Below are 20764 nucleotides of genomic sequence, written 5' to 3' on the forward strand. Positions count from 1 at the left end.
TGAATAAATTCCTACCTGCATAGACATATCTGCAAAGCTCAGCCGAGATATGTATAGCGCTAAACGTCTGTATCTATAGGCTTTCTGTCTGTCTTCTGGACGTCAGAGGTACGCACGGCGTCTCCGCTCCCTAATTGGCCGACGGTGTTCCGCCCTCCTACTGGGTAACTTGTTGAGAGTTTCGGGCGGAGCCGAGAAGCAACGGTTTATATTGGGGAGCCTTTGAGAGGAACGAGCTGGGGACTTCTGCGACAGGTCGGGTCTTGGTCGTTGAACTGAAGGAACGAGGGACACCTTTACGGGGGAATACATCAAAATGCCTTCTAATAAAGACGATGGCGGGTGGAAGAAGTTTGTGTGGAATTCGGAAAAAGGAGAGCTTCTCGGTCGTACCGGAGGCAGCTGGTGTAAGTACATTTGCGAACCGTCCGGGTGTTCGTGGTAAATTGGTAAGCGCGCACTCATGGCGGCAGGGGCGCGCGCGTTGGTCGCCTCGTGCTTCTTACCACCTGTTTGATTTGACTTTGCTGCATTTATTAACAACGCGATTCAAACTTGCATCATTGTACCTAATATACAAGTTTTACATGATTGCTATGCACCAACGCATGACCCCCCCAAATACCTACCCCCCCCCGATCTACCTTTATTCCTATGAAAAACTTTACGTTAAAACAAGGTTATGTTGTGTGGGTTTGCTTGTATTTAGTAGCAGAATTCCACGTCCCCGTTGTACATTCAGAGAGCGTAGACGCTGCGGTGGGGTTGTTGACGATGGAAAGCGAGCCAATGATTGGATCCCGTCTTGTCCACATTGGCTGTTTGTTGTTGGTGTGGGGGGGGGGGACGTCAAGTTGTATTTTAGCAGTTTTAGCAATTGGCAGGCAAAGGGTTAAAAATGCATCACGGTCCAAGGTGAGTCAAGGTGATAGGGCCTCCACGGAAATGGAGAGAGGACTATCGATCCGTGTCGGGTTCCTCTGATCAGATGTCAGGGTAATCTAACGAACAATACAACTGATTAAGTTGGTCAACCCTTTCTTCTCTTATTTCTCCAGCAGCAGCACATGGCTTTGTACCTCTTCTCAATGTCACAAAGCTCTTTAGATGCTAACTACTAACTAACACCTAGGTAGACTAACACCTGGGTAAAAAATAAAAATGTTTTTAGTGGCATGTTTTAGACCAGAGCTCAGGAGCGGCGAAGGCAGCCCGGCTACTGCAGGAGCACAAGCCGAAGTGAGGTTGATGAGTGAAGCTCTTCTTTGTCCTTCTGAGGTCATCTGAAAATGCTGATGCATTTGGGAAGCGTGCCATGCGCAGTGCTGCTTTGTGAAGGTGGTGATGAAAGGACATCCAGGCCGACGTGGGGACCACTTTAACAGATAACTTTGAATCCATGAGATATCAAATATTCTTTACGGTTTTACTTTGCAGAATACCATGAGAGGAATGTTAATGCTCCTCATCTGACTCATCTGTAGCTGAGATAAGGGAAAATAGATATGTAGGACTGTCAAGAGGACACAAGCTTTGATTGTATGTCCTTGCTTAAATGATGTGTCATATATTGTCGGGTTCATGCTGTTTTGACCTTGTTGACATTGACTCATGCAGCAAAAAAAAAAAAAAAAAAGGTCTGAATGAATGCATGGCTCACTACCTGCAAGGTTAACTACAGTGTACTTTATTGCTTAGAGGGGAAGATAACAGGATTGTAATGCTTTGTTAATTCTTCATGGGAAAAAAAAAATGTATTCCAAGAGCCAGCAGTGTTTTGAGTAATTACTACCTTGTAGGCTTCACAGCTGAATTCCTGTAAATGTGTAGACAACGACTGCCGCTGTTGTATTGTTTTCTAATGAATGCTGGCTTTGTGGTTTGTTATATTCATAGCGGTGACAAAAGGTCTGTTAGCATGTTCGCGGATGTCCTTGGAGAAGAGGCAGCGCGATGAAGGACTACTTCACGTTGAAGGGACAAATGTGGACGGCTCTTTAAGTTTTGTGGACAGTGTGTTCATAGTGCATAATAGTAGTTATCAAAAGCGTCATTTTGGTTATGATTGAAGATTGTAAAGCCTTTGATCCAGTAAAATACAGATGAATTTACTGTAATTTGCAGTGTGTCCAAAGTATTACAAAAGTAATCCCCCCATTAAAAACACATTAAAATTACAAATATTGGATTGGATTTATATCTGGACTTTGGTTGGAGTTAACTTGATAGTTTACCTGAGTACCATTTGCTTTGTTGTTGGGTTGCTTCTCTTGCAGAATGCCGGAGAGACTCTTTTCTTTTTATCTGAATTATTTTGACTCGCAACCTTCAATTCAGTTCAGTTTACTTATATAGCACCAATTCACAACAAAAGTTATCTCATGACCCTTTCCAGTTAGAGCAGGTCTAGACCATTAAATTACACCAGCATTTGTGTCACCCCCCCCCCACACCATGTTTCCACCGGCAGCATGAAAGATGCTGGGGGATGGCGTGTTTCCACTGATGTGTTCCACTTAGCATAAACCAATCCTAGTTTTAGCTCGATGACCAAAAAAAGCCCAAATGAATTATTAATGGACTCTTGTGATCTTACCATGTCCCAATTCGTCTCAGTCTCGTACATGCCTTTTGGCCGACAGAAGTTGAGGTGTCATGTGACATTCTCTTTGTCAGTCTGTCATGCGGATGTGATGGAGAACATGTTACGGTTACTGTATCATCTTCATCTCTCACCACAGACATGGAGCCTTGCAGCTGTTCAACAGACAGGGCACATAAAAGCACATCTGGCTGTCCTCCTTTATAGTTATTGTGTATGGCTAGTTCACCTGTGATAGCTTAATTACACACGGGTGATCTCCAGCTTTTTAATTTCAATTTCACTTTATTTATATAGCACTTTATACAATCAAAATTGTCTCTAGATGCTATACAGAGACCCAGAGCGTGAACCCCCGAGCAAGCAGACAGTGGCAAGGAAAAACTCCCTTTTAACAGGAAGAAACCTTGAGCAGGACCCGGCTTGCAAGGGAGAACCATCCTGCTGATACTGGGCTGGTTGAACGGGGGGGAAGAAGAGGCAGAGAGGACAGAGAAGATGAAAGAGAGAGAGAAACATACATGATTTTTATGTGACTTCTAAAATAAAAAAAAAAACTCACCTTGCTTGTGGTGACTAAAGGATGTGACTATTTGGGCAATTGTAGGCAGTTTTTTTACTAATGTGAACGTTTTTGTTCAGTGTATAACATTCAGTGTCACTCCACAATTGTGTAACCCTTATCAGCTATTGTTGCAGCGTTGCTCAATAGTAATGTAGGTCTTGTAAAGCTTACCTATTATTACAGAATTAATATCTTTCCATTGTGACAGCTCCCAAAAGTGAGAACAGGTGAACCATGCAGTGTAGACTGTACTGTAGAGATTTACAGAGTTTGCCAAGGCTTATTGTGTACTTAGTGGAATGTTATCTAATTATGTATTCTTACTGATTGACAGCATGTTGTATAAGTTAATGATTCCAAGCTAATTGAAAATTACACTCATTAAGTAATTTTCCTCATCTAAAATGGCCGTAGTAAACCTAGAAAACCAGCTTCTCTCGCTCTCTCTTTTCACTAACATATTTCCCCTTTTCTTTCTCCTCTGCAGTTAAAATTCTGTTGTTCTATGTGATTTTCTATGGATGTCTGGCTGGGATCTTCATTGGAACCATCCAAGCCATGCTGCTTACCCTGAGTGACTACAAGCCCACCTGGCAGGACAGAGTCGCACCCCCTGGTGAGAAGTGACACCCACCTTCTTTCTGTTAGGATGCTCTGAAAGAATAACAGAATGAAAAACAGTGCCTGACAAAGGTGACTTTAGAGGTACCTACACAGCCAGTGTCTCTGATTATTTGATAAGGTTTCTCAAACTACACAAACATAAGCAGAGAATATGTTCATATGTTCAGTGTTGGAACAAGAGCTCACTTTGGCCGCAGGTAACAGGGCTGTGTATTGTTTTGGAAATGAGCTTTTCATGTATCTTCACGTCATGATCCCGGCGTAGTACCTGCACTTACAGCACCCCTCCCTTTTGTGTACACACCGCAGTCTGGTTACCATAGAGGACCAAGGTCAGCTGGGGTTTATCATGCCAAGCTGAGCATGTGCAGAATACACTCAACTGAGTGGACAGGATGAAGGCTGCTGGCAGCCAGCTACTGCCTGACTGCTGTTTGGCTTCCATGGTAAACATGTAGAGGATAAACTGGAGGTGTGTCAGTGATTATTGTACCCATTTGAGGTGCTGGCAGTTGTATCACAGGGAAATCTACTGTCAATGACTGGCTATAGTGACAATTTTCCAAACATGCAGCTTAATTACGTTAAAACCACACAACCCTTAGAATGAGATCCTTAATGTGGAATATTAGTGGGCTAAAGGGACATTATGACATTTAAAGAGCTTATTTGTGTTACATGAGACTTGTCAGTAAAGAGACACTGGAGATCCAGACTACATTCAGCCTGTTCAGCTCATTTTAGCAGAAAGACTGGAAGCAGGAGGAAACACTATCTGTATCTGGATGCACAAACATTGCATTGATATTGATCATCTTGTCTGAATCTGAAGGAATTGGTAAAAATATGTGTTTCCTACATAGTCTGTGTTTCTTTATACGTCAGAACTCTGACACATTTGAAGTGAAACATATTCAAAATGTGAGGGTTCCATGACTTTTTATTCACTTATTCTCTGAGATCAGAACACATTTATTTAATATCATATTAAGTGGCACATGTGTTGTCCTCTGCAGGCCTTACACACACCCCACGATCAGATAAAGCTGAAGTGTCCTTTAGCATCAACGATGTGGAGACCTACCTGCCTTACACCAAGGCCTTGAAGGACTTCCTGGCCAAGTATGACGAAGAACACCAGAGGGACCAGATGAAGTTCGAAGACTGTGGAGGTAGGTTCCACTCTGACATCTCACTGGCTTTCTTTAACAGCCCATCAGCACTGGACTTCTGGACCTTCAGACACTGTTACCATTTCTGTTAATTCTTAACCCCCCACCCCTCCCAGAGGATCCTGCTGAGTACAAGAACCGAGGTGACTTGGAGAGCGACGTGGGCGTCAGGAAGGCCTGTCGTTTCTCCAGGTCCTTGCTGGGACCCTGCTCAGGCCTTGAGGATCAAGACTTTGGTTTCAAGGAAGGCAAGCCCTGTCTAATTGTAAAGCTCAACAGGATTGTCAACTTCCGCCCAAGGGTAATTTTAACTTTTCTAACTCTTATATATTATCATGATCATGACATCTGATCACAGACCTCTGTCCGACGATCAGATCTCAATATGCGAGTTTAAGTATGGCATAGTGAGTCTCAAGTAAGGCAGGATTTCAATAGGACCTTTAAAATGGAGTTGTTGGCATAAAGTGTGAAACAGCCACCAATGCAGAAGAGATGGAAAGCCATCTCATATGATGGCATGCAATATTTCAAAGGATGCACCAATTTCCTTTATAGTTATAGAGTTAGGCGGCCAAGTGAAAGCCGAGTCTGATTCAATTGATTCTGTTGATGTTTTACATCTAATAGGTAAGTAAGTGGCAAGTGCAAATTCAGTGAACTCTGGCTCATGAACAGCTTGTTCAGTGCTTGGGTTGAAACCTTTCAAAAATAGCAAATCTGAAGGCCTGCCACTGTACCTGGTGCAAGAAAAATCTCAAATCGGGAAGTTTGGGTACAAAGGCATTAGAGATGTAGGGGCAGCCAGAAAAACAAAGTTGTTAAAGGACACCAGCAAATGCCTGCCATTACATTCGGAGCATCAGCAAGAATAAAATCATTTTCTGGGAGTCCGGTTTATTTTTTGTTTGTTATCCTTTTAATACTTGAGATCAGTAGAGCCAGTCAAGAAGCACTTAAGAACTAGTGCTACTTCAGCTACCCCCAACAGTCATGTGACCCTCATTTTGTACATTGCAGCAATGCTAATGTATGCCTTTGACTTAGTTTTCCTTTGCTGCTTCAGATAATGAAGAGGAATGTTTTTTTAATAGACTGTATTCAAACTGATACAGATTTCATTTGTACCTTCTGAGATCTGATCACCGTGAGAGCCAGACCGTTCGCATATGTAGTTACCAAAACCAGATACATTTTACATCAGGTGGAAACAGGAACTTATATGAAAAACTAAGTTGTCTCTATGGCTCTACTGACGTATTTTGGTTCTGTCCAACTTTTAACTTGTCTTTCTGTTTAGCCTCCTTCCTCTAATGAAAGTATCCCTGAGGATGCTCAACCCAAGGTGCAGCCCAATGTCATCCCTCTCTTTTGCACCAACAAGGTACATACTTTTATTTTTTGCCCTCTTTTCAGTTTATTTAATTTTCTGTTTAGACATCAACGTGTGTGTGTGTCTGTGTGATTTCATTTGTCTATGTTCCATACATTTGTCTTGTTTCCTCCTTCCAGAAAGAGGAGGATGCTGGTAAAATCGGAGAGATTAAGTACTATGGCATTGGCGGTGGCTTCCCCCTGCAGTATTACCCATATTACGGTAAACTGCTGCACCCTCAGTACCTGCAGCCGCTGGTGGCACTGCACTTCACCAACCTGACCCAGAACGCTGAATTGCGCATAGAGTGTAAAGTGTTCGGAGAAAACATCGACTACAGTGACAAGGACCGCTACCAGGGACGCTTTGACATCAAGATCCAGATTAACAATTTATGACCGTCATAAGAACCATAGCACTTTCCCTGACCGCCCCTCCCCCCCCGCGTCCCCTTTATCCTTAACAAAATACCAAGGAGATGATAAGAGAAGGGGTCAGGTTGTAGCGGTTAAGTCAATCACAACTAGTCTTGAGTGAATAAATGAAAGGTAAAAAAAAAAAAAAATAAACTGATAGGGGACCGATGTGTAATCTGTCTGCTTTCATCATTAGCTTCTACACTTCTGTCTAGGGATAGAATGTAATTTAGAGGAAAGTAGCAATAGGCCTAATAAAAATATTTATTCTGCTGTAAATGAGACTTTTCCACAAGCCATGGGACATTTCATTGATGACTGTAAAGTTAAATTGCCATCTCTGATGTCGTAGCGAGCTGTTTTTGTCCCCTCTGCATATCGCTGCCTTGTGTGGTTTCAGTAGATATTTTTGGAGTGTGCAGTTAGTTGCAGAATCTAGTCCTTCCAAAACCACACTGTTCCTCATTTTCTTCTGGCGAGCGAGCTTTAGTAGTTCTATCCATGTGTTTGTCAGACCTGAACACTTACTCCCACTCACTTATTAACTGAAATCATTTGACATCTACACTCTTCTGATCTGTGTAAGTTAAAGGCTGCACTCCAGGGAACTTCTTTCCTCTTCCTATTTGTCTTTTACATTTGATCACAGGAGTCTCTCTTTACTTTGTCATTTCTCTTTTTGTGCTTTTTTTTTTGTTTTATTACTTGGTTTCATGCCTTTTACTGTTGATTTTTGCCTTGAATGTAGTAGAGTTGTGTGTCCATCCCATTAAACACCGGCCTGTTGTTTGTGCAACGGTGCTAACTGGAATTTTTAAAAAGGAAGGGTTTTTTTTTTTTTGTTGGTTTTATTTTTTTTTTTTCTTTTTGCTGGATTCATCACAGCATTGTGGTGTAACTCTGAATGTTTTAGCCATTAAACATGGTGAAAGAATTTTATATTTATGCAGTTGTACATTTTGTTTCTTTCAGAATATTGTAATGTATAAATGCAATACCAAAGCAAAGTGACGAGTTGAAAGAGAGTCTTTATCAGAAACAATGCAGTACTCATTTTTAGGATCTCATCATGTTAAGTGCTAAAATTAATGTCTCCCAACTGTAAACTCCTGATTAGGTGTAGAATGAACAGGCAAGATGCATTTTAATTCCACAATGACCTGTTGTTCTTGCATTTGAAGAAAAAAAAAACAAAACAAATGAGTTCTTATAGACCACAGTGTCTTTAGATAACTCATGATGTTGGCTTTAATATTCTGTAGGATCTCATGTTGATGTAGAACACTCGACTTGAACTTAAACATCAGTCAACTTTCCATTAGTTCATCCAACTTTGTCATTTAATCAAAGATGGAAACAAATAAAACCATAATGGACCTTTCTCTCGTTTTCTTTTTCTGTCATATTGTGATATTTTTGCTCATCTACATCCTGAACTACAATGTGATTAAAAATAAAAATTATGAAACACAACTTAAGTATTTATAGTCAGGTCTAAGGTGGACCAGATCAAACCCAAGTTCCAGATGGCTACTACGAGTAGACTTTAGAATTATTACATGTCAAAGTTGAATTCGGAATATATATTGAGTCTGATTGACTAGTTGTCAAGGTTACAGATATCTAGAATGAACATTTCCAGTAGTAAAAAATTAAATGTTAGTATCGGGCATTAACATTTTGACTGTTGATATCGGTATCTATTGGTATTATGGTCAAAATTACCTCATGGATATTGGCTTGGAATCCTAATTACTCAAAGAGATATTAAGTTCTTTTCCGACACAACACATAACAGTATCTTATTAAATATGGTGTAAGACAAAATTACATCCTATACACAAGTGTTTTTAAACTTTTTGCACACATTTGATTTGAATTCATCTCAGCCAGCAATGTTGTGATTATAGTCGTCCGCGCATAGACCTAACGGCTAAATTTGGGATGACAGCGAAAATTCAGTAAACATATAATCAAATGAAATAGTAATACCACATAACTATTGTTTACTTTGCTTAGGACATCATGCATTTCACAAGCTGTGTAATAATAAGGAGATTTACCACCTATCATTTGCCACCAACATTTCAGGCCAATCCAAAACAATGGACACGAGTTCCTTGGCAATGTCTTTCTTTGAATTTTGGTTCTTTGATGCATAAGTAGCTGATATGCCAGTGTCAGTTAGGATTTTGACCTGCTCTTTATTATAGAAACCAGCGTACTGACCAACAGGACAATTGCATTCTCTGAGCAGACCTTCTGGCTCCAATGGAAGCCCTGAAACATTAGCTGTTGGCCCCAGAGGCTAAATCATTTTCAGATGATGGGTTCTGTGACTGGTCAAATAGAAATACTGATATCTACATTTGCAATAACTGTTATTGATTGAAGGGCTTGCCATGACATGACAAGCAGAGACATATGCAGCAGCTTTTTAACATTTATTTAGTCTTGGTAATAGCAGTTGTTGATAGATACAATCAGTTGTTGATATCCATAACATATCAATCAATTGTTAATATCCTAACGTGTCAAAATTGTTTTTCAGATATCTTAAATTAACATTTTAACTAGTCAAAATGACATTTTGACATGTCAAAATATAATTTTCAGCCCTCATAATTACTTTTAAAATGGCAGCAGCAATATTGTAAGTAAATAAATATAAATATGCTATATACTCTGCACGTACATTGTCCTGTCTCTTAAACTCTTCACCCGCTTCTTGTTCGACTTCAGAGATGAATGAGTTGTTGTCGGCTCAGTAAGGGTAGAATGACTGGACAATTTCTGTTACATGCATTCATTCAGCTCTCAGTGAGCAGGCAGGAAAAGGCTGCTGGATCAGTTACAAACACATGGCTCTGTAATTACAGGAGGTTACCACTGTGTAGTAGCTAACAGAGGGATGTTGTTTCAAGGCACCACTAGAGCAGGTATTAAGTACCAGGTGTCACAGGGGCCAAATAGAGCTGGCCAAACCAGCCATATCAGCCAGCCAAGCAGGCCAACAGCTGACCAATCAACAGTGTCTTAATGCTTAAAAGTTCTTTCTGTTACTTCCATCCAAGAACTTGTTTATTCTGTTTTTTTTGTTGTTGTTTTTTTTTTGTTAGTAGGTTGTCTCAAAATTTCTACTCTACCACTATTTTTAGCTCACTTTAAGCTTTCAACTATTCAAGTTCGGCTGCAACTCAAGCATCAAGTTAGATTAGATGAACTCTGGTAGGACTGTCACACGCTCTAAAATTAAGGTAGATTTTCTTTCATGACGTGCTTAATTGTCAAATACTAAATGAAATATGAACACAGTAATTCATATCTTGTACATAATTGGCAAAGCACTGTAGACCAGGTGGGTTTTAAAGACTGAAACTGTAAGCCTATCCATCAAGAGTTTTCTTGACTTAGATGACACAAATGACATTTTCCTCACTGCTGGTATGGTATACAGTATTTTGTTTGTCCAGCTGCTGACAAATTACTCTAGAAAATAGTTTATAATCATAGTAATACATAATATTGAAGTATTATGGATGCTTCCAAAATCAACAGCTACAACTAGAGATCGTAGAGGTAAAACAATGATGCTACAGCAAAGGGGAGCCAGGTCAGGGGGGGAGATGTCATCATTCCCACACTCCAAAATTAGGTATTAAGCCCTGACAGACACTGAGTCCCTGAACACAAGGGCAGCTGACCTGAGAATGAAGATATGAAGATATATATATGTATATATCTATCTATATGTATAGATAGATATAAAACACCACAAACAAAGAAAACATACAGCATATATACACTACACTGATTAAAAGGGATTAGCATGTCCAGTTTCACAAGTTTCTATACATCATGTCTGTGGATCATCAAATTTAAAATCTGTTTGAGGACGTCATTTGTGCTTGAAAAACATATCTTATACCTAAGTGGTTGGCCAAGGAGTGCTTTATAAATACATAAAATACAGTGCTGTTCTCTCCTCGTTGCTAATGCCAGCAACCCAACATTGTCATATATTAAACAAAGATGCATTTTAAAAGCCAAAACAAACCTAAGGGTGGTGTGATAGATTGTATCAAGAGGTTTAAGGGTTGAGGCAGGAGGATGGAAAGTAAAGGACATCAATTCAATTCAATTCAGTTTATTTATATAGTGCCAATTCACAACAAAAGTTATCTCATGACACTTTCCAGTTAGAGCAGGTCTAGACCAAACTCTTTAATTAAATTGTAATACAGAGAACCCAACATTCCCCGCTGAGCAACCACTTGGCGACGATGGCAAGGAAAAACTGCCTTTTAGAAGGCAGAAACCTCGGAGAAGACCCCGGCTCAAGATGGACGGCCATCTGCCTTGACCGGTTGGGTTGAGAGAGAGAGAGAGAGAGAGAGAGAGAGAGAGAGAGAGAGAGATCACCATAGTCAAGAACAAAAAGTTTGACTGGACAATTGGCTTTCAGCGTCATGTATTTGTCTGTAGACTAATAAGAATATTTTCCGTCAACTTGTGTGACCATTAAGATTAATAATATTAATTTCGGTGGAACTGTTTGTTTTTTAGAGAGCTATCTGTATTTTGTTTTAGCTGAGTTTAACAGTGACGGGCAGAAAGTCTGTTCACAGGGCTTCAGATAACAGTATGGAGAAGGGAGATAGCATCACAGGTCACAGTTAATCTACACCTCGGACTCCACCTACAACACCAGCAGATGTCACCTCCAGAAGTTCTATGATGACTCAGCCTTTGTTGGCTGTGTGTCTGAAGGGAATGAGATGGAGTACAGATCAGTCATCGTGGACTTTGTGGACTGGTGTGAGCGCAACCACCTGTGCTTAAACACCAGTAAAACAAAGGAGATGGTGATTGACTTCCGGAGAAGGACACTACCACTTACACCAGTGAACATCCAGGGCTCGGACATTGAGATGGTGGACAGTTACAAGTACCTGGGTGTCCACCTCAACCCAGTTTATGGTTGAGGTGGACACCCAGGTACTTGTACTGGTCTGGTCACATAACACAGATGCCCTGTACAAGAAGGGCCAAAGTCGCCTCCACCTTCTGAGCAGACTGAGGTCCTTTGGAGTGTGCAGGCCCCTCCTAAGGACTTTTTATGACTCTGTGGTAGCCTCTGCTGTTCACTACACTGTGGTCTGTTGGGGACCGGGCAGCACGGACCGGGACAGGAAGAGACTAAATAAGCTGGTCAGGAGGGCCAGCTCTGTCCTGGGCTGCCCACTGGACTCTGTGGAGGAGGTGGGTGAGAGGAGGATGTTAGCCAAACTGACATCCATCATGGACAACGCCTCTCACCCTCTGCATCAGACAGTGGAGGCTCTGAGCAGCTCCTTCAGCAGCAGACTGCTACACCCTCAGTGTAGGAAGGAGCTACCGCAGGTCCTTCATTCCCACTGCTATCAAACTATATAATTCTATGGTCTAGTCCTCTTTCTTCCCTTATGAGGACTTGTATATAGCTTTATAGTATACTGTTTTTACTTACCTTGTAAATTGTTAATTTATCTTACCTCTACATTCTTTTGTAACTGTTTTTGCACACGCTTTGCTTTTTTCACTCCTCTTCTGTTCTTGTGAGCTGCCACAACAAGTGAATTTCCCCACTGCGGGATCAATAAAGTTGGGTTCCAGGTTCCCTGGGCCCTTCTATGTGGAGTGTGCATGTTCTCCCTGTGCCTGCGTCGGTTTTCTCGGGGTACTCCTTTTTCTTTGAACAATCCCAAAAACTTGAACATTAGGTTAATTTTCCACTTTACATTGCCCAGGTGTGAGTGTGTGTGTGTGTGTGTGTGTGGTTGTCTGTCTTTGTGTGTCAGTCCTGCAATTGACTGGCAACCAGTCCAGGGTGTACCCCGCCTCCTGCTGGGAGAAGCTTCTAACCTTCCACGACCCTGATGGATAAGCGGTGTAGAAAATGGATGGATGGAACTACATTACACCACAACAACTTTCATTCCCTGGGAACCCGCTGCCTTAGTGTTCTGTTACACTGATTTATGAATAATTCATCCTGTCCTCATGATACACCATAACATGTGACTGACTTGGTCAAAGTCACGGTACATAATGTCATGAAAAACTGAAAAGCACTAAAAAAATGTTGAATGTTGAAAAACACTGTCTTACAAACTATTACATGATTCTCCAGTTGATTGAACATATTTGTGTATATTGTTTCATGAGATAAAACTTAAGGTGCACAGAGTTCCTGCAGTAATACTAAGTTTGTCGGCAGTGATAGAAATGAGTACATTTATTCAAGGATTGTAGGTAAGTACACTTTCGAGGTACTCAGAGGGAGTTTTCACCACTTTATTAATCTGGCCACTATAATTAGAAGTTGTTTTTTTTAATAAATCCAGATTTTACATTAAAAACTTACACACACTGTAGTTTATTTTGACTCATTCCCACCATCCTGCCGTCAACTACTCTCTGTATAACTCATTATGATTTAATCCTCCACTGGCAATAGTTCCCAACAATTGAACAACTTCCTGTTTTGAGTGGAAAAAATATCTGATAAATCCAAAGTTGTAGACGAGTTAGCAAACATTGTGGAGTTTTTCTGGTTCTTTTAAATTATAACATATGAAAGTAAGCCTAAATTTTTCTTTGTACCCTTAATTTTTATTTGCGCCCAAGTCTTAACACCACCTACAAGACTACTACTAGATTTTTTAGAGTTCATTATGTTTCAGTTCTTTATATTTAGTCATGCTCATCATTAATAAAATATACTTCCTGCTGCCAATAGTCCATTATTGGTCATCTGTAAACACTTCCTCTTTCATGTGAAAACAGAGTCTTTCATATCTATATTGGAAGATCCTGGGATGACTTATCGAGTTGATAAACAGTATGTTGCTTGCTTCCTGCTACAAGCCATTCCTCTTCATACAAAATAATAAATCACAAGAAATCATCAAAGGAGTCCAGTGTTGGAGGTTCTTTTGTGCTTATTTATTTTTCAAAAGAGCTATTTGGCTAAAATATTTAACTTATATTCTAATTTCATCACCGCGTAGATGCTCACCTAACAAACTCTGTTTGCTGTTAGATATGATCAGTCCCCCAGCTCAGTAACCATCACATCTCAGACGACACCTGTGTCGCAAACCTACAAACAAGCCCCATAGCAACAAGCCAGGCCTGGAAGGAGTTAGCCCATTGACAGAGGGGAGCTAAGAATACACAAGTGGAAATGCAAAGCACTGAAGGAACTATAAATCAAATCATACATGCAACACTAATTATGAAAATAAACTTGTATGTGTGTTGCCAGATAGATAGATAGATAGATAGATAGATTCCAGAACACAAGAGGGCAGTAGTGCTGCATGTGGAGAAAGGATCAACCTCTCCAGCTGGAACGATTGTCAAGCCACTGTAAATTACTGATCGTTTTGTTTGGTTTTTTTTTTTGCATTATATACAGAAAGTCAAAGTGCTTAAAAAACCATATACCTTGGAGCACAATTGCACTACAAGTTAAAACAACAGGAAAAAATAAGATCAGACTCTATACAATAGTCATGTACGCTTTTTATATTAAGGACTTTTGATTGATGATTAAAAGAAGAACACGTTTAAAAGATATCTCAGGTGTTTCCACCTTGTCCCATTTTCAGTTTACGAACCGATGATGGTGAAACTGATGATCCACTACGCCATCACTTCAGTCTCTCTGACGTTAAACTGTCTCGTTTGCAGAGGCGAACTGAACTTAGTCGGGGTGCCGCAGAAGTTGGAAGATGCAAGAGCCATCATGTGGGGAGGTAGACGGAGCTTACACTGAAGCAGTAATGAATTTAATTGGTGTGTTGGATTAGTGCTGGCTGTCAGCAGCTTGTTAATTCATCAGCAGCGCTGGGAATTGATGTCACACTTTGATCTGCTGATATAAACCAACAGCATTCGGTCGTGAACCTGGTTTCACATGACAGCATGACTGTGGATTCATTTATGATAATTCTTATTCAATTAGTTTGGGTCTTTTATTGTGTTACTGGTACCTAATAGAATGGCCAGAAATATTTAGGAGTATTTAGGCACATTAATTACTTACTATTCTCCTCTCAGTTTGGTCTCATGTAGCTATTGCCCTCTAGACATTGCAATTTTTAGAATTATTCAATGTAATCCTTATCAAAGCATGGCTGTCATGTCAGCAATTATTATATACTATTCACTAAGACTAATGTTTTCTGAGCCTCAGGTCTCATGGGTCAAAGTATTAAATCATTCTGTGTTTGGTGTGATTCAATGAGCAGCGCAACCTGGGAGACTCTGGAGACAACAAGGCAAATCCAGAGCAGCTTAGCAATTATAAATGCACGTGGGACCAGTGATTATCTGTGGACAACCACCAGTGTCATGAAGTGAAAGCTGCAGCTTGGAGATCAGCTCCAAGTGAGATATCCCTGCATGTGAGTGTCACTGAGGCTGCTGACAGAGCAGCTCGCCAACGTTCATCATGTATAAATGGATGATAGTATGCCTACGCTGACATGGACGGAACCTTAACGCTAAATCCATTTTTATTTACTGACATCTACAATCGCTTTGTTAGACTACATCTATAGATCCTGGTCCCAGACTGTGCGTGTATTTTTTATTACAATACGCCATTCTCCATTTACCAGAGAAAATCCACTTATTCTGTCATTTGGACCTCAAAATATCATTGAAAAATCAGGTTCTGTTCTCTATCTGCAACGTTCTAAAATTGTATTAACCCTGGGTGACAGTATCTGTAACACAATACTCAAGTTGTGCCATTTGAATTTTATCCTTGAATAAGACGGTTAAAACTTTTTTAGATTTTTCACTACCATATGACTGCATATAGAGAAAGATGATATGTGAGCTCCCCAAAAATGAAGTCAAATTCTCTGGATTGGCCCCCGGTGGTAGGTTTTAGCACAGGTCATAAACCCCTGCCCCTTGGATGAAATAAATTTTTTCCCAAAGATTTTCGTCAATTTAGGTAGTTCTTATCCCTCTGATGTATGTTCAAGTGTTAATTTTTCTGATGAGTTCAATTTTAATTAATTATTTAATGCCTGACAGTTGAGCGCTGCTCATGCTTATGTCAAGTTTTTCTTGTTAATTTATTTTAATGGAAAGCTGGTCAATTTTAATACAGATGAACATTATTACAACACAGTCTGTTAGACAAAGCTCATCTTTGTCATTATGACTAAGACTTTTTTAATGTACTCCCAATTTCGTGAAAAAAGATATTTGTTGGCTGTAACAGATTTCCCTTTCATGTCAGTCACACTAAGAAATGTCCATCATTGCCAATTGTGAATACTTCTTCTCTGTCTGCTCACCAAAAAGCAACAAGAGATTAACTTTAATCTAATTTACAGCACCTAATCTGACACAGCAGTGTGACCGCAGTCCAACCCCCCCATGCACACACTTAATTTAAAGACATGTTGCTCATAAAACACTCTAAACGCTCACACATTTTCATGTTAATGTTAATGTGATATCCTTCCTGTTCAAACAGGTCAGCTGTTGAATGGAACAGTTTTGGGTTGCATGTTACAATAGTTTAACCTCAGGAGATCTGCTAACTAAATCTGTTTTCAAATAATTTTCCTTGTAATTCCAGCATTTTTTGGGGGGGGGGGGGGGGGGGGGGGGAACTACATTATTTGGCATGTTCAGTGGTACACTTTAATTTCATTATTTCCAGTGAATTGGTAGACAAGACAGAGCAGATGGGCTGAACATGCAAAGACATCACATTTGTCCACAGGGAAACAAACAATTCAACATGAATCCAATAATAAGTCAATGTAAAAGGATGACATCTAGAATGATTCCATTTGAAGAAAGATTTGTTTAAAAGCCTGAACTGAACTCCCATCTTGAGCCGGGGTCTGCTCCGAGGTTTCTGCCTTCTAAAAGCAGAAACCTCGTTTCTGTTTTTCTTCACCACTGTCGCTAAGTGCTTGCTCAAGGGGGAATGTTGGGCTCTCAGTATTACAGTTTAATTAAAGAGTTCAGTGTTGTGTGTTGTCGTGGCCGAGTGGTTAAGGCGATGGACTAGAAATCCATTGGGGTCTCCCCGTGCAGGTTCGAATCCTGCCGACAACGGTGGAACTTTTGACCGTTAATCTGGACAATCCTACTCCCACCTGCACTACATGTAAATATGGCACATTCACATCTTTAATTTTATTTTTAATACGGTTTCTATTTTACAATATTTAATATTTAATTGTTACTTACCTACCTTACCTACTTTTTTGGTAGCAGGGACACAAAAATTTCACTGCACATTGTACCATGCATGATTGCGTATGTGACAAATAAACCTATCTTCCATCTTGTATAAATTTCAAAGCAGCTCTTAAAATTATGAAACGTACAAAACAATGTATTTTAAAGATAGATTTTTAAATTTAAAGGTTGAGGTTCAGTTCTCAGCATGTGTGTGTGTGTGTGGGCGGTTGGGGGTATGGAAGCAGAGCTGAGACTGGTGGGGGCAGCTGAGGGATTGTCCTGCTCCTCTCTGAAAGCTAGAGGTGGAGTCTGATGTCTCACTTTAGCTGTCCACACAGTAAGAGGATTTACTCAGACTGGAAGGGATATAAATATAGTTGTGGCTCCTACCCCAATCAGTCCTGTTTATGAACCCATTGATGCTTAACACAACAAAGAAAATAACAAAAAATATAGATACTTTATTTGACAATGCAGGAGCACTATTTGTTAATCATTATTCATTTAAGATAATCGTATCATAGGAATTATTTTTTCCTTTATGTCTGAAGAGGTAGTGTGAGTCAGTCAAAAAAAACTGTCTTTAGTACTTTTAATATTGTGACAGATTAAATAAAATTGTCAGTCAGTAGTTTGTTGTCAGCTGATGAATACAAATTCCTTGATATCACACTGAATATATATTACAAATTTTATATATTAAAATTCGGTCGATTTTCATTCATCTTAATAATTCTGGAAAATCAGCTGGCACACAATGCAAAGAAAAGTTTAGCCTCCGCAACATTTTTGAGATTGAAAATATGTTTTGTTTTCCCCTCCACAGTACATCTACACATTCAGAATAGTTGACTTGGTGACAAAAATATGTGTTTAATAGTAAAATAACCTTAAAACTTAAGATACAGCAACGCTTATGATCCAATACAAATTAGGACAACATCTCTTTCTGTAACATATATGCTGTACAGCCAGTTTCCTTAGTGTACACTCTGACTGATTCTCAGGTTCTTTGTTTAACAAAAAAAACAGAGGATGATTACTTCCTCCCTCCTCCTTCTTCTCCCCCCACTCCTCCCTTATCCTCTGCTGCAGAGTGGAGGAACAGAAATCTACAGCAGAAGATCTTGTCCAGAGAAAAGCATGTGTTGTTTGCTCCTGTGTTAAAAGACACTTACTAACTTTTTCGCAGCAGGATCTATATATATCTGAACATGAGTCTTTTGCTCTTCTGGCAGTTTCATTTTTTTTTACGTGAGGGAAGAAGAACAAACAAGGAGTAATATGGAATTCATTTAGAGATCATCCTGCCTTTTTCCTCACTGCTCGTCATCATTACTCGCATTCAGGTAAACAAAGCTCGCGCAGTAGATTGTGATCGCTGTTGATGTTAGAGAGGCAAAACTATTCTGAAGTCCTGAGCTTAAAATGTCACACTGGGTTGAAAATCTAATTTTAGCCAGTGTAATCTGGGAAGAAGGATTTGAGTTAACAGTGCTAAAGAAGAAACGTGCTGATCTAATGGGACTAAATTCAAACTGAAGCTGTTTTATTGTCTCTACATTAATCCAGTAAGACTGAGTCTTTGTTTTGACTGGTATGAATGTTTAGGCACAACTTTGTTAGGGTTAAGAAAAGATCATATTTTGCCCAAAATACCTGGTTGTATTACCACAAACGTGACTGAGCTCAGTTCTTTTGGGGTTAGCTGTTCTACTGCCAAAAAATCCCAATTAACATGGACATTTAATGACTCAGGCCTTAGTGTTAACAAAAATGCGATTATTAGAAGCCTTAATAATTAAACGTGTTGGAACAACTCGCCTTGCTGTTGGTTGTCACAGCAGTAGAGAAGGCTGAATATCGTGGCGTGATAAATGAAAGCGGGTATTTAAACGTCATTACTCGCTGCATTGCAATACTTGCTGAAGTGAATCGTTCTTGTTAACAGTTCCTCCTGTGCTTTGCTTGCTCTAAAAAGATGACATCTTCTAAAGAAAGAATGGTGAATGGCATGATGGTTAACCTATCCGAGGACCCCTGTAGGAACCATACTGAGCCCCTACCTACCACTCTCTGTGAAATGTACACTGTCTCAGTAGGAACTTGTTTAAGTTTGTGGTTATGTGCTAACCCTAACCCTAACCCTACCCTAACCCTGACCTTCCTTTTTCGCTTGTAAGAACAATTAATACGGATGTGTTCTGATGGATATCAACACACCATTTCAGAAATGTGATAGCATTAAAGTACCACATAGTAATTGTTTGACTTTTAAATAGGCTATTTATACCTCAGGAATATTCAAGGAATAAATTTCAGATATGTAACCCAAATTATCATATCCACTTCCAATATGTAGGTAAGTCATTTAAAATATCTACAATGACACTGACTAGTGGAAATTCCTTTTCTGACATCTAATTTTCTTTTATGATTATTTATAAAGAAACAAAAGAACTGTAGATACAATTTTCGTTATTTATAGTAACTAGCAAAAATACACCATTCTTACCATTGAAAGGTAACACATACAACATTCTACACTCTACAACTACAGCAACATCTTCTCAAACCAAAACAAATGTGCACATTGTTCAGTTCAACTCAGTTCATTTATATAGTGCAAAATTGCAACAAAAGTTATCTCAAGCCACTTTCAAAACAGTAGGTCTAGACCATTCTTGTTTAATATAATCTAATACAGAGAGACCCAACAACAGGCAAAGAACCTCCGAGCAAACCCTGCCATCAACCTTGAGCACCTTTATAATAACAACAGCAGCAGCAATAATGATACTACTACTACTACTACTACTACAAATAATAATAATATTGGTACCAGTCAGCCTCAAGCAGTCTAAGCTTACAGCTAGCCAGCCCTAACTATAAACTATAAGCTCCACAGGAGGAGCTTGATAACTGAAGGTTCTGGTTGATTATAACAACCTGTCATGTTTGTCCTTTGTAATGTATGATGTTTATTGCATGTATGTTTCTCTCTCTCTGTCTTTCATCCTCTCTGTCCCTACCTTTACTCCCCCTCCCCCCCTTCACCCAGCTGACTATCAGCAGGATAGTTCTCCCTTGTGAGCAGGGTCCACCACAAGGTTTCTTCCTGTGAAACCAAAACTCAATGTTGAGTTGCTTTAATGGACTTACATACATATTTAATTTAAGTAATGTAACCTTTTCCTAAACCTAACCATGTATTTTTGTTTCCTAAATAGTTCCAATTCCAAATAGTGATGGTGATGTTTTTATTTTGCTAACACGATGATAAAGGTCACCTGATTATGGATGATGACAATCGTCAACTGACTATAGCCCTGCTCTCCACATCCTCAAAGTCCTCCAAGTTGGACTTTGGTGTACGCCTATGTACTGCACACTATTATAAAGTCAAAACTGGTAGTATTTGTACATATACTGAAGCAACTGAGGTGGATGTGTTCACTTGGAATTCTAACACTTAAAAACTGAAACTGGTGAAAGTTGACTAGTTGTAATTAAGTAATAATTTACAAGTTTAAAATTACTAGGAAGAAATTAATTGCTGATTTTAAGAATTAACGTTTTGACTAGCAAGAAATTAACTGCACATGATTAGAATTGCTAAAAGGTAAGATGAAATTACATTATGTATATGTGTTGGCTTGAAATTCTAACTGCCATTGCCAAAAACCAAAAACTGAGATCAATGACTGCTATTCCTCTATAAATTAAATGTTAAAAGGGCTTGTT

The 20764-nt window shown here is 39.6% G+C and overlaps 1 protein-coding gene and 1 non-coding gene across 2 annotated transcripts; both read left to right on the forward strand.

Moving 5' to 3' along the window:
* Positions 1–208: 208 nt before the first annotated feature.
* atp1b1b (ATPase Na+/K+ transporting subunit beta 1b) lies at positions 209–8135 on the forward strand. The gene is made up of 6 exons (XM_046382443.1): positions 209–407; positions 3655–3783; positions 4808–4963; positions 5080–5264; positions 6264–6347; positions 6476–8135. Exons 1-6 carry the CDS (start codon positions 317–319, stop codon positions 6734–6736), a joined length of 906 nt encoding a protein of 301 aa, XP_046238399.1. The 5' UTR covers positions 209–316; the 3' UTR covers positions 6737–8135.
* An 8674-nt stretch (positions 8136–16809) lies between these two features.
* On the forward strand, positions 16810–16891 carry trnas-aga. Its single transcript has one exon. It is a non-coding gene; the product is annotated as a tRNA-Ser (tRNA).
* Positions 16892–20764: the final 3873 nt, after the last annotated feature.

The sequence above is a fragment of the Scatophagus argus genome, chromosome 24 (assembly GCF_020382885.2).
Source record: "Scatophagus argus isolate fScaArg1 chromosome 24, fScaArg1.pri, whole genome shotgun sequence".
NCBI classification, from domain to species: domain Eukaryota; kingdom Metazoa; phylum Chordata; class Actinopteri; family Scatophagidae; genus Scatophagus; species Scatophagus argus.